The 14,813-nt window shown below is 48.3% G+C and overlaps 1 protein-coding gene across 1 annotated transcript; it reads right to left on the bottom strand.

The window, feature by feature from the left end:
• Positions 1–3,012: 3,012 nt before the first annotated feature.
• On the bottom strand, positions 3,013–12,420 carry thbs4a (thrombospondin 4a; the record flags this gene model as incomplete). The annotated part of the gene is made up of 23 exons (XM_084457486.1): positions 3,013–3,068; positions 3,303–3,442; positions 3,546–3,718; positions 4,228–4,424; positions 4,693–4,741; positions 4,909–5,087; positions 5,307–5,403; positions 5,541–5,625; positions 5,775–5,827; positions 6,065–6,183; positions 7,539–7,698; positions 7,986–8,093; positions 8,259–8,363; positions 8,497–8,649; positions 8,793–8,873; positions 9,104–9,241; positions 9,383–9,576; positions 9,998–10,049; positions 10,167–10,236; positions 10,469–10,587; positions 10,949–11,196; positions 11,295–11,492; positions 12,342–12,420. 23 exons carry the CDS (start codon positions 12,418–12,420, stop codon positions 3,013–3,015), a joined length of 2,853 nt encoding a protein of 950 aa, XP_084313612.1.
• Positions 12,421–14,813: the final 2,393 nt, after the last annotated feature.

Below are 14,813 nucleotides of genomic sequence, written 5' to 3'. Positions count from 1 at the left end.
TATATAGAACTGATCCCAAGTATGTTCACTTGTACATTGAAAATGCATGGGTATATGCATAAGAACCCGTGGTAGGCTATATCATGAATATTGGCACGGCTAGTAGCCTATGGGGTGTTATTTTAAAGCGGAGTGCCGTCGAACCCCTTGCGGTGTCAATATTCACGTTATATAATGGGTAGTTCCTGTTATACAACGGGTAATTCCGGCCTTTCATTCTGATTGGCTGAGGGGGTGGGGGGCTCCGGTACACGTCATCAAGTGCAAGTGGAATCGACCAATCACAGCAGCATATGGTGTCTGACAGATTTTTGAACATGGAGATAGGGCTGCGTTCCGGATCACGTACTTCTACTTTTTACTACTGTACCAGTACGTAGCCTAGTCTACTACAGCTGCCCCGAGAAAGCACGTACTTTGCACACAGTATACATCCAATTGGGACATACGACCTTGTCATAACATTGCACCTTTAAATTTGACCAGGGCTGCTTTGTGAATCACGTACTTCCATACTATATAGCCTAGTATGCCAAAAAATGATGTAGTATTTCCCAATACTTAGTATGCCACATGCAGAAAGGCAAAACTACCAGGATGTGCTATCACATCCGGTCGTATTTTGCAGGACTATGCAAACTAGCACACTTTTTTGGGGCTATTCTGACCCACAATCTGCTCAGGGGAAATTATTTCATTTGTGCGAGTCGCACAAATTAATTTTGATGAATCCCAGCTGTGGACGAATGTCGCAAATAGGCAGTCCCCCGCAGAGAGGTTAATACATTAATGTTGTGCCAGATTACAGATGACATCATTAATTCTCATACACACATGGCCATATTCTTTACTATTATTATTTATTTATGTAAAAAAAAAAGTTGACCACTTCTTAAGATGCAGTTATTCTTCATTCTCAAAGGCAGAGAGCAGAGAGAAGAGGAACCTAATAAAAACAAGCAGAGATGAAGCTTTGGCGTGCTGCATCTGGCTAACGCTGTGGGTAACTGCATGGGGCCTATAAGCAAAAACACAATTGTTATAAATACATGGCAGCCACAATCTTCTCCAGTGTGTGTGTGTGTGTGGGGGGGGGGGAGGGGGGGCGTGCATTGCGAGCGTGCATTCATGTGTGTGTGTGAGAGAGCGCATGTCTGGTGGGTTGGTGGTTTGTGTGTGTGTGTAGCGGGTGGGTATTTCAACAACACGCTGTGTGTGGGTGTTTGTGGGTTTGTCGGGTGGCGGGGAGGGGGTGGTTGGTGGTGTGTGTGTATGGATGGATGGATGGTTTGTGTATGTGTGTGTGTCTCTCTCTCTTCCTGGCCAGATTCTGGTTTCTGAAGTTCATAGCTCCTCAACACTCTTCTCTTCCAAACCCACATTATGTTTCTGTGACATCACTCTCTTGGTCTGTAGGGCGGAGGTCATTGTAATTGGGAGAGAGGAGAGGAGGGGAGAGGGAGGGAGGGAGGGAAGGAGGGAGTGAGGCAGGGGGGGAGGGAGGGATGGGGGACTAGTGTCCTGGCTGCAGACAGGAAGCACATGGCTGGGGAGTGAAACCTCTGAGCTTCCCTTTCCTCCGAGAGAGAGAGAGAGAGAGACAGAGAGACTCTAGCATCAGAGGGTAGAGACTAGCATCACTCAAGCTCTCTCCCACACATTTTGTGACTCGATACCACATCAAAAGCAGCATTCCTGGACAGAAACACTTTTTCAAATGTTTTGCTATTACTGTACAAACACATTTAAACTGTAAGTATTTTTTGTTTATGTTTCTCATCAAACATCAATTAATAAATCATTAATGTGTTATTTTGTTGCCATGCTTCAATTCAGTATCTTCAGTATATAGAACTTGTGATCCTAAGTATCTATGTTCATTTGTACATGCATGGGTAGGCATATAAAAACAACTGGAAAGTTGCTACATTTCTAGCGAAAATATTTATGCTTAGGAAAAAAGATAATCTTTTAATAAACTTGTGACGATTAATATTAATGAACGGGCTTATTAATTGTGGTTTTCAGGCACATACCGTACTGTTATCTAGGGGTGCAACACTCGTTGAGGAGTGGGCGGATTCAAATGTCTGGACCCAGGCTAGCAACATTCTAGACCACTGTCATCAGCTGTTCTGACCAGTCAGCATTCTAGACCAATGTCATCAGCCTATTCTGACCAATCAGCATTCTAAACCACTGTCATCAGCCTGTTCTGACCAATCAGCATTCTATACCACTGCTATACCACTGCTATTCTCTTTAATCAGCATTCTACTGTCTGACCAGTGATTTGCATCGCCAGTTCCTAGTAGGGATTAATGAGAGCATGTGATCTGGCGCTCTGTGGTTGTGCGGGCTACCAGTTGGGATGCACTGGTGGTGGACATGTGTAGACTGTGTTGAGGTTAACTTACTGTGATTTTCACATGACTGAGTCAGACATTATGATTTGAGGTTAACTTACCGTGATTATCACATGACTGAGTCAGACATTATGATTTGAGTGATGACATCTTTGGTGGGCAATGTCCAACTGTGTGCCTTCCATAAGCCCTGAGAACCAATAGGTCTATACTAGATACGTAGATTAGCCTGACATGCTGGTATTATTAGCACGGGTATTGGCACTATAATAGTCTCCATGTGTTTCTTCCTCTATTAGAATACACTCCACAAGCAGTTTTATTCATCACACACACCCTCTCTAAAAATGCTCAAGATATTTATTATCAGCAAATTCAACCAGTACATACGTCTTTCACTACAAGGTTAATACTGTTGAAAATGATTTTGTCAATGTTCCTTTGATAAATATTCCTGTACTTTAATCATTGTATTAATTTTTACTCCCTTTTGGTATTCTCTTTGTACTCCCACTCTCTCGAGCATCTTTTCTCGTCGCTCAGTTCTCCTCTGTCAACCCGCACGTCATTCTTCCTCTCTTCTTCCCTTCTCTCGTTCCTCTCCTCCCTCCTCCCTCACTCTTTCTCTGCTGCTGTGGGGGTGCGTTCACTGTTCGTTGGAGGGCTTTGTGCTGTTCTCCTGGTAGTCAGTGGGGATGGTGTCTGGGCAGAGGGAGAAAAGAGACTCAGACACACACATAGGCCTACTGTACACACACACACAGACACACACACTAACACACGCTGCAGCTCAAGAGTCACACTCCTGCCGAGAAACTCAGGACACACAGAGGACATTGGGCTAACCGATTTCAGAGCATATGAACACTTCTACACTTCACGGAGCTGGAGCTGCTTGACCGGGGCTGCAGATTGGCTAGGCTGGCTGTCACTCACCGTTGCAGCGGTACTTCAGATTGGACCAGATGATGTTTTCCTGAGAGAAGCAGAACACGCCCAGTCTTCCTCCTCGCATGGTGGTGTCGATCCTCACCCCCGAGTCTGCCACCAGTGTCGGACCCTCATAGAAACGAGCCCTGGGCCCAGAAAACACACAACCACTCATAATCTATGTGTATGAGTGTGTGTGTGTGTGTGTGTGTGTGTGTGTGTGTGTGTGTGTATTTCGTACTACTGTACCTGATGTATCCGATCTGGGGTCTGTGTTGGAGGTACCAGCGGTAGGAGATCTTGTCCTTCCAGCCCACGTTCCTGGGGTCCTTCCACAGCAGACGCACCTGGTCTTTAGTGTCACCTGTGTGCCACAGAGAGTTCCTGAGAAACTCCCCTGGACCCGTCTTAGACTTCACTGCCTGGAGAGAGAGAGAGAGAGAGAGAAAGAGAGAGAGAGAGAGAGAAAGAGAAGTAAGGGAGAGAGAGAGAGAGAAAGAGAAGTAAGGGAGAGAGTGAGAGAGAGTAAGAGAAGTAAGGGAGAGAGAGAGTAAGAGACGTAAGGGAGAGAGAGAGAGAGATAGAGAGAGAGTAAGAGAAGTAAGGGAGAGTACGAGAAGTAAGGGAGAGAGAGAGAGAGAGAGAGAGAGAGAGAGAGAGTAAGAGAAGTAAGGGGGAGAGAGAGAGAGAGAGAAGTAAGGGAGAGAGAGAGTAAGAGAAGTAAGGGAGAGAGAGAGAGAGTAAGAGAAGTAAGGGAGAGAGAGAGAGAGAGAGAGAGAGAGAAGGAGAGGTGAGGGGGAAAGAGAGGCAGACAAGGAGGGAAGAGGGTAGGGGAGAGACAGAGAGGGGAAAACAAGATGTTTTCTATTGAGTGAAGCATTTTGAGACATGATTGTAGAATTACAACAGACACACACACACACACACACACCTTCAGCTGTATGCCGGGCTCGGCCACGGCTCTGAAGGGTACCGCCTGCCAGTATGTCTGCTCCGTCTGCTTCCACATCACCACGTAGAAGGAGGAGGAGTCCTGGTAGCCGAAGATGAAGCCGGCGTAGTCGTCGTCCGTCATCGTGTTCACGTGGAACGTCCCCTCGAAGTCCACTCCACTGAACGCTGTGTAACCTGCACATGCCATAGAGGTGACACAAGTAAGCCTAACCCTAACCTGACCCTAACCCTAACCTTCTCAGGTTATACATGTTCCCCCTTAGCTAACCCTCAACCTAACCCTTAAACCACAGCCAAATGCTACTGCACACAACTACTACAACGGAGATACAGTACAAGTACACAACAAGCTACAGTCACACCACATTCTGTGACAGATGTGTGTTCTCCATGCTTGGCAGTCAGCAGCAGCTGCAGAGAGAGAGAGAGTTGGTGGTCTCACCTACAGCCAGGCCCGGGTCAGAGTTCATGGTCTGAACTATCTCCATACCCTGGGGAGTGAAAAGAGAGTTACAGTACAACACCACCCAACACACCCAACACACACCAACACACACATACTGTACACGCACGCACAATCTCTTCCTCTTCTCTGTACTGAGAGAAGGAAAATTATGATTGGACGTGTCTTATCGCTGAGTCATGTAACCAAAGTCACCTGATTTAGGACCACCCAGTTGGGATCGATCTGGGCGTCGCCCTCGGGGTCCAGGACCACCGTCTGGTAGGCTCTGAAGTCTGTCAGCGTGACCTCAGCGTTCTCAGGACAGGTGTCTATCCTGTCAATCACCTGGTCCTGGTCAAAATCCCCAGAGCACGCATCTCCAACTCCATCATCTGGCGCACACACACACACACACACACACACACACACACACACACACACACACACACACACAGAGCCATGGTTTGTACCAGTCCCATTTACTGTACTGTATGTGCAAGCAGCAGATTTACACACACACATGCGCACACACACACACACACATACACACACACACACACACACACACACACACACACACTCATTCCGTCTAATTTAGTGGTGTGACTGACTGTTGTCGTCCCTCTGGTCAGAGTTGACCACCAGCCGGCAGTTGTCAGCTTCATCCAGAATTCCATCATTGTCGTCATCATCGTCACATTCGTCTCCCTGCACAATTCAAACCAAACTTTATTTAAAGTTTCATTGACACAAGTTTCTCAAAACACTGGAGAAATAAACAAGAGGAAACATCTTTAGAAAAGGCTTTGGGTCAGCGTTAGGGTCATGATTATAAAAGGTTTCACCTTTCCGTCTTTATCAGTGTCCAGCTGGGAGGAGTTGATGACTGTAGGACAGTTATCCTTGGTGTTTTGGTGGCCGTCTCCGTCACTGAGGTGGAGGTATTGGATGGTACATAGAGAGAGTGAAGTAATCTCTGAGAGAAGTAAACCAAAGTACATCCTCATATCGGAGCATGCTTCCCCAGGTGTGTGTGTGTGTGTGTGTGTGTGTCTGCACGCATGTGTGTGAACTCGTACCTGTCTATGTTGGTGTCACATAGATCTCCCACCAGGTCGTCGTCAATGTCAGACTGCAGGAGGTCAAACAGCGACTCGTCATCACACACTCTTCCTCAGAGCTCTAGAACTAGGGCTATTCCGCTAGCTTGGGTTAGCTACGACATTTGGATCATTGTTAACCCGGTCGTGTGGCCGAATTGGGGTTCTCGTTTTCTTGCGGTCGTGTTGTTGTTATTACCTGGTGGCTGTTATGGTTGCTTTTGTGTTGCAGGCCAAAGTTGTGTTGGTTGTGTTGTGGTTGTGTTTACCTGGTTGGAGTTGGCCATGTCAGGACAGCTGTCACAGGCATCTCCCACCCCGTCGTTGTCCCTGTCCTTCTGGTCGGGGTTGGGCACACGCTGGCAGTTATCAAGGATATTCTTCAGACCTGAGGAGGAGGCAGACGTCCCGTCACATAGTCACACACACTGAGTTGATACAGAACAGAACAGGGCTTTATTGAGCTGAGCTTTCTAATGTTGGTAAGTATATCTGCACTCAGACTGATAAAAGGCGACCTATTTTTCCAGTCTGGGTGTGTCTGTTCTGAGTAGCTCTCCTCTCCTCTCCTCTCCTCTCCTCTCCTCTCCTCTCCTCTCCTCTCCTCTCCTCTCCTCTCCTCTCCTCTCCTCTCCTCTCCTCTCCTCTCCTCTCCTCTCCTCTCCTCTCCTCTCCTCTCCTCTCCTCTCCTCTCCTCTCCTCTGGTCTTACGCCTCCAGGTGGCAGAGTTTATGTAAAAGCCGGTGGTGGCAAGTTTCCATTGGCCCATGGCTCCTGGCAGAAGCTGGCCATGGAAAAACTGTTTTTTAAAGGAGAGGCAGACATGACCTGTCTGAGTGTTCTGAGACGATCAAGAGGCTGGAGACCTGCCCAGGTGCACAGGCCCACCCACCCGCACGCACGCACGCGCGCACACACACACACACACACACACACACACACACACACACCTACACACATGCACACGCACGCACACACACACACACACACACGCACGCACGCACACACACACACACACACACACACACACACACATGCACACACACACACACACACACACACACACACACACACACACACACACACACACACACACACACACACACTCCGCTCCTGCCAATGGAACAAATGAGAGGTATTTTTAAAAGGGTAATCTAGCAGCTGAAAAGGCTATGAGGACAGATTATGAAACAACGGTTCAGATGATTCCAAGCTGAACTGGGAGAATTTATAGCTTTACTGGTACTTTAAAATAACGAGCCCGGAGGCTGACCCAGCTCCCGTTTTCCCTGAACGGAGGTGATCTAACGGCCGGAGGATGTGGATGTGAGACAGGCCTGGTCTGGGGGGATGTTGAAAACAGATATGGCTCTGCATGGACACTCTGATGGCCACTGTGAAAAGGACTGGCATCTGAGTGTGAGGCCTGTAGTCTAGACACTCTGGGGTCTGGCTGGTAATCCTGATAAAGTAGGCTTCTACACCAGGGTTGATGCTTTAGCTTGACTGTGTGGTTTCTAATGCCAGTACCAAACACTGATGGAGGGACTCGCACTAATAGGTCCAACACACACGCAGGCAGGTACGACGCAGGCAGGCACGCACACACACACACACACACACACACACACACACACACACACACACACACATGCACACACACATGCACACACACGCAAACACAAACATATGCACACACATGCACACAAACACACACACAAACAAACACACACACACACTCACCGTCTCCATCTATGTCATCGTCACAGTCGTCTCCTAGCCCGTCTTTGTCTATGTCTCGCTGGTCAGGGTTGTCTGTTGTTATGCAGTTGTCACACGCGTCGCCATGGAGATCCTTATCGCTGTTCTTCTGGTCCACGTTAGGAACCAGCTCACAGTTATCCTGAGAGAGACATCGAGTTATCACAGGACAGAGTCAGATATCCTGAGACATGGTTAATCTGAGAGAGACATATTGAGTTATCACAGGACAGTCAGATATCCTGAGACATGGTTGTCCTGAGAGAGACATATCGAGTAATCACAGGACAGATTCAGATATCCTGAGACATGGTTGTCCTGAGAGAGAGCAGTCCTAACTGGTCCTGATGTGGGTGTTCCATTTGTTACAGACCCTGAAGGTGTAACAGTCAGAAGACTGTCAGGATAAGCGTTGTGTCGGCTCCTTACCTGTATGTTGACGATACCGTCGCTGTCGGCGTCATCGTCACACGCGTCCCCGATGCCGTCCTTGTCTGCGTCCTCTTGGCCAGAGTTAGGCACATACATACAGTTGTCCTGGAAACAAGAAACCGTTAAACGTTCTCTCCTTTAAGCAGAAGGTAAAAAATAGTGAGAGACATAGGGAGTAACATGGGAGAACAAAGAGAGAGTGAGAGGAAGAGAGAGAGAAGGTGATGCATACATTACATACCGTATAGAGAGAGTGAAGGAGAGTTGTACCTTTTTACAGTTGTCGTCTTTGCACCTGAGTTTGCTGTCAGGATAGGCATCGATGTCTGTGTCTCTTCCACATACATAGCCATTACCTGCCCAACCAACACCACACTGACACACACACACACACACACACACACACACACGATAAAAACTGTAGATTGTATACAGATAGATATGCATTAAGAGTTTATAAGTGTACGTGTGTTCCTTAATGTGCCTGTATACGTGTGTGTGTCCTCACCATGCAGCTGATACTGCCATCTCTCTCCACCACACACTCTGCGTTGGCATCACAGGGGTTGGGTTGGCCGTTGCTACACAGCCTCTCCCCTCGACAGCCTTTCACCTGGTCCCCAGAGAAGCCACTCTTACACTCCCCACAGCGGTACGAGCCCTGGGGCGGGAGGGGGGGGGGCACAATAAATACAGACCCAGGCTTCAGCTCAGGCCTGCTGGTTCCCTAGTATGGCAGTATGGCACTCTGCAGTTAGTTGCAGTGATTCGATGGTTAGGGTTGGGGTTAGGGTTATTTCTTACCACCGAGTTGTGGCAGTGAGAGTTTTCTGTACAGCCGCCGTTGGCTGGTGGTCCCTGGCACTCGTCTATGTCATCACACACCTGAACCCAACACATGGGGCAAGAGAAACACATATGCAGGCACTGTCAGGTGGTACAGAAACAGATATAGTTGTGATAGATTGTGTATGCGCCAAAACACATCAGATTCTGAAGAGGGCCAATTGTTGTAAACAGTTTCGAGTTTTTTTTTGGACTGTGTGTAGGTCAAGTGTGTGTTTTTATAACCTGTTGGACAGTGCGGGGGATTAGTGTGTGTGTGTGTGTTTTACCTGCTTGTTGGCCTTTGCATAGGCAACCCCCACTCCGTTGATCTCCGGACCTAAGTATCCCAGGGGGCACCTCTCACAGCGGAACCCCGGGGCAGTGTTCACACACTTCACGCCAGGGAAGCAGGGGTTAAACTGGCACTGTAACACACACGGAATGAGCCAGAGGGAAGGAGGAACGTCTTTAAAGGGGAATGTTTACAGAGGAACTGGGAGACAAACAGACTGACAGACAGACAGACACACACACACACACACACACACACACACACACACACACACCTCGTCTATATCGTCGCAGTGCATCCCGTCTCCTGTGTACCCGTCGGGGCAGGGGGCACACTGGAAGCCCCCTCCCTGCACCGGGAAGCACATGTTCTGCTGGAAACACGTCCCCGGAGGACACTCAGACAACGCACCTGGAGCTGGACCTGTATCATCTGTATCTGTATCTGTGGATGAACTGCTCCCCAGTCCTGGACACACACACACACACACACACACTGTAACAAATTGATGTAATTTGTACAGTAAAAGCCAGTACTGTACTACTTTCCCATTAACAATGAGAAACATTATGTGATCAACACATTTTGGTCAATTGGGTTGTACTGGTGCCAGCTAGGCAGATTATCACAGGTTCAAAACTCCTGCACAGTATAATGTGTAACTGAACTTTAAGTCAAACATTATTTCTAACCATCATAGCACAACAGTGATTGTTGTCAATCCCCTTTCGTTGAGATAACAGAGTGGGACACAGATTGTGGTGATTGAGAGAGCTTAAGGATAAGAACTGAGGCCTCCTACACATTTGAACAGCACATTAGTGCAGTGAGACAGGAAAATGGGACGGTAGTGATGGCCTTGAGGTCAGACCTCTGGTTCAGATCTTACCACAGGCCAGACACTCAGAGATGGTGTTCCTCAGGAAAGCTGTCTCCTTGATCTTCACCATGGATCAACCATACAGAACAAAACAAGCAAAAATGTTAGATAGATACTCAACTGACCATTACCACAGCATGTATCTAGAGAGGGTTGAGGGGAGTGGGGGTGGCTCTACCTGCTTGAGGAGCAGGTCTCTCATCTCTGACATCATCTTGGTGAGCTCTAGCATCTGATACGAGTCCTGCCTGCTCTGGGGGCCTGTGTGAAACAGTCTTATAACAGTCCAGTCTACCATAGACATTACATAGGTCTTGATAGGCACAATGACAGTCTACTATAGAAATGATGAGATTCTACAATAGGCATTATCCCATTTTACTATAGTGATTATGACAGTCTACAATAGTCATTGTGGCAGTCTACTGTAGCCATTATTAAAGTCTACTATGGGCATTATGACGGACTTATGGAGTTTACACTAAAGTCTTCTCACCCAGTAGCTGCAGAGACTCACCCTGCTGCACGGTGCAGTCCTGAAGAGTGGCCACGTTCTCTACGGTGTCCTCAATCACCAGCTTCAGATCAGTCAACTCATCCTGGAGCAGGGAGGGGAACAGGGAGAGAGACAGATAGAGGAAAAGAGAGAGAGAGGGAGGAAGGGAGAGAGAGTGAGAGGGAGGAAGGGAAAGAGGGAGAGAGACTGTCCTTTGTCCATCTCCCACTGTTTTCAATAACCTGGGTTGCTGTGTTTACCTCTCCTCTACTGATCTATTTATCTCACGTCTCTCTTTCACTTATCTGTGATCCGTCTCTCTCTCATCTCTCTCTCTCTCTCTCTCTCTCTCTCTCTCTCTTCTGTCTCTCTCACCTGCTGTTCATCTGTTCATCTCTCTCATCTCCCTCTCCGTAGATCTCTCTCACCTGTCTCTCACTTCTCTCTCTGACAATATCTCTCACCTGCCCGTTTGGCTGCAGGGTCCTGAGTGCCACCTTGTTAGGTCCAGGGGGCAGCGCCCCAAACGCAGCGGGCAGCTCGTCCACGGTATGCGCCAGTCGGCAGTCTATGTAGACGGCCATGCGAGGGGGTCCGCGCTGGAGGCCGCTGGCGTGCAGCATCACATGGTGCTCTCTGCCATCCGCCAGGGAGGCGTGGTTAAAACTGGCGGTGCCGTGCTGCCCGTCAGTCTTCAGGTAACGCACAGAGACTGGCCAGCGGGGGGGACAGAGAGACGAAGTCAGACGGGGGAAAAAGATGGCGTCTTCCATTTGAATCTGAGACTGGGCGGGAAGGGTCAGACCTCACCCTTGTTGAGCTTGGGCTGCACGTTGAACTCCAGGTACTTGCTGGCCTCTGTGGGGTTGCTGATGCTGTAGAGCTGTGTGGGGGTCTTGCTCTGGAGCCTGAAGGACGACAGGAGGAAGGCCTCGTCCAGCCCCCGGCTCCTCAGACCCCCCTGGACCAGGTCCGGCAGGCAGTCCGGTGACACCAGCAGATCATACACTAACACAGGAAACACGCGCACGCACACACACGCACACACACACACACACACTGGTCACTCAGACAATACTGACTCGATATTCTTACAGATCTATTTACTGGCACAGAGCAGATTATGAGTACTCAGGACAACACACTGCTGTTCATTCATCAAGAGTGGAACAGCATTACATCATGAGTGAGATCCAGTCTGTGACTTATAGCCCGTCACTAGCAACGTTTAGCACTACTGAGAGGTGCTCCTGCTGAGATCTAGTGACTGTGTGTGTGTGTGTGTGTGTGTGCGTGCGTGTGTGTGTGTGTGTGTGTGTGTGTGTGTTTTATAGAGTGGCAGATTGGTGGTGCAAAAAGAGCCAGCAGTAAACTCTTTCCACTGGAACAGACTGTACACTCATGACAAACACACGTGCATGCGCACACACACACGCACACACACACACACACACACACACACACACACACACACACACACACGCACACGCACACACGCACACACAGACACAGAGACACACTCACACACACATACACACACACACACACACACACACACACATGCACTTGCAAAAAGCACACGCTCGCACGCACATATATACACGCTACTGCTGCTGTTGACCCAATTTCAGGGGTAATACAAAGGGACGTGTGTTTGTGTGGAAAATGTGTGTGGATTCCAGAGAAATTACGTTTTTGAACAAACACTTTCCTCAAGCCAATCAGCATTCTTTTACTATCTCAGACTTCTCTGATTTGGATCTCCATGTTGATACATTCATGCAACATTACAACACATGCAATTCAAACATGCCTTGCCAGGTAATATCTGATAGATGATTGCCTAAAAAGACTCACCGATGCCCTGTGCTCTCACAGTCACAGACAGTTGCAGCAGCACCAGTGAGACAAACACTGGTCTGGTCCACAGGCCCATCCTCGGAACCCTGGAACCTCGGAACTGAAGAACCTAGGAACCTCAAAACCTCTGACCCTCAGAACCTTGGAACCTAAGAACCTAGGAACCTTAAAACCTCGGACCCTCAGATTGGAACCGAAGAACCTCGGTACCTCTGGACCTATAACCTAAGAGCCAAGGAAGCTCAAAACCTTCGACCCTCAGAACCTTTGTATCTGAGAAACTCAGATCCTCGCAAACTCAACAGGCAAAGCAAGCAGCAGCTGGCTCCTGCAGAAAGCCCCTGGTCCTGGACTATAGCCCTGGTGCTCTAAAGACGAATCAATCAAATATTCCCTGCAATTGATCAAGTATGTGAATAAGTTTCTTTTCGAGAGGCTGACAGGTAGACAGATAAACAGAGTGACAAACAGAGGCAGTGAGGGCTGTCAGATGTTGAAGCAGAATCCCAGCTGAGGTGAGACAAGGCTTTATAAAGGGCAGGGGGAGTGTCTTAGGAGGCTTCTCCTCTAACTGGAGTGAAGTACACCGGTTTTATATGGCAGAGGGGAGTTTTTCACTGTCGCTGTAGTTAGGGCAGTTTCCGTGTCTGAAGAAGGGGTCTGTTTTACTGCTGCTGTATGGAGGGATGAGAGGGGAACGGGTAGGAATTACGTTTGACCTCTAAAACTAAGTACAATTGGGGATGATGAGGCAGATTTGGCTGAGCGGGCTCTAAACCTAACCCTATTTACATCTGCCCTAGCCCAAACCTTAACCCCCAGCTGCAGTTCAGGAACAGTTTTGCTTTTGTCTAGAATCAACTCCAGCTGTGAGAGGGTCAAAGTCCATTGAGGAGGATGGAGATGATCAGAGGATTTGGACAGTTTTGAATCTTGGCGACAGTTCAAGCCAAGAGTCTGGTACTCGTCTCAGTCTAAGAGATTCCTTTTGAAAACCGCAAGAATATTTCACCATCTCTTTGACCAAGTCAACGAGTGATATTTACTATTGCAAAATGCATGACCAATCTCTGTCTGTCTGTCTGTCTGTCTGTCTGTCTGTCTGTCTGTCTGTCTGTCTGTCTGTCTGTCTGTCTGTCTGTCTGTCTGTCTGTCTGTCTGTTTCCCTCCAGGGTTAGGGTTAGGCTGTCTGTCTGTCTGTCTGTCTGTCCGTTACACTCCAAGGTTGACCCAGATCCAAACATTGGCCCACCTCTTTCATCAGGCTCTAGATCCCTGGCGCACGCTCACACACATCGTAAACCACAGCGACCAATAACAGGATTATTAGAAATAATGCAATGTATGCCATATGTCGTAAAATGGACGATAAATACATACTCACACATTATTTGTCGTGGACATTGCTTTTGTCAAAATATACATCTAAAATAATTAATGCTCAGTTTAAATCTTTGAGGTTAGTAGTCCCTAGAGATGCAGCTAACTCCAGGCCTATTGCTATGCACGTCATACTGTTGTAGTTCTATTTGTCTAGTCATCTGACTACTATTTAAAGTTACCTGGGAGTTGTGATTGCAATTGATCTGCTATCCTTTCCCCCGTACCCTTCTCACTGTACACAGACAGCTGCACCTCCAGCCGCCAGTCTCGACGACACCACCCTCATCGAAACGAAGAAACGAGTCCACCTCCAGGTGGGAGATCAACCAGCTGCTGTCATGGTGCGGCCAAAATAACCTGGAGCTCAACGCTCTTAAGACAGTGGAGATGGTTGGAGACTTTAGGAAGAACCCAGTCCCCCATCACCCTGAATGGCTCCACAGTCGCTACCGTGGACTCCTTCTGCTTCCTGGGTACCGTCATTTCCCGGGGCCTCAAATGGGAGGTAAATACCAGCTCTCTCACTAAGAAGGCACAGCAGAGGATACACTTTCTGAGGTAGCTGAAGAAATTTAGCCTACCAAAGACAATGATGGTACTCTTCCACACCTCCATCGAGTCCATCCTCACCTCCTCCATCACTACTTGGTACTCTACCGCTACAGCCAAAGACAAGGCCATACTGCAGCACGCCGCTGAGAAGGTGATCGGCTGCAACCTGCCTTCCCTCCGGGCCCTGCACGACTCCAGGGCCCTGAAGCCAGCCAGAAAGATTGCAGAAGATTGAAGATTACAATCTCTTCGTACCACTCCCCTCCAGTAGGAGGCTGCGGTCCATCAAGACCAACACCTCACACCATAGAGACAACTTCTTCCCCATGGCCACCAGCCTCATCAACAAGACTTTTGTCCCCCTCTGACTACATAGGACGCACTCACATATCACATCACACACACTGTATACACAAACATAACATAAACATTACATTACGCACACTCACTGTATATACACTGACTACACTCCATTTTGTATATTGTTTGTATGTTTGCATCAGGGTTTGCATTCGAATTGTGTAGTGCTCTTTT

Source organism: Borostomias antarcticus (assembly GCF_949987555.1).
Source record: "Borostomias antarcticus genome assembly, chromosome: 23".
Taxonomy (NCBI): domain Eukaryota; kingdom Metazoa; phylum Chordata; class Actinopteri; order Stomiiformes; family Stomiidae; genus Borostomias; species Borostomias antarcticus.
This window is presented reverse-complemented; position numbering and strand designations above follow the sequence as displayed.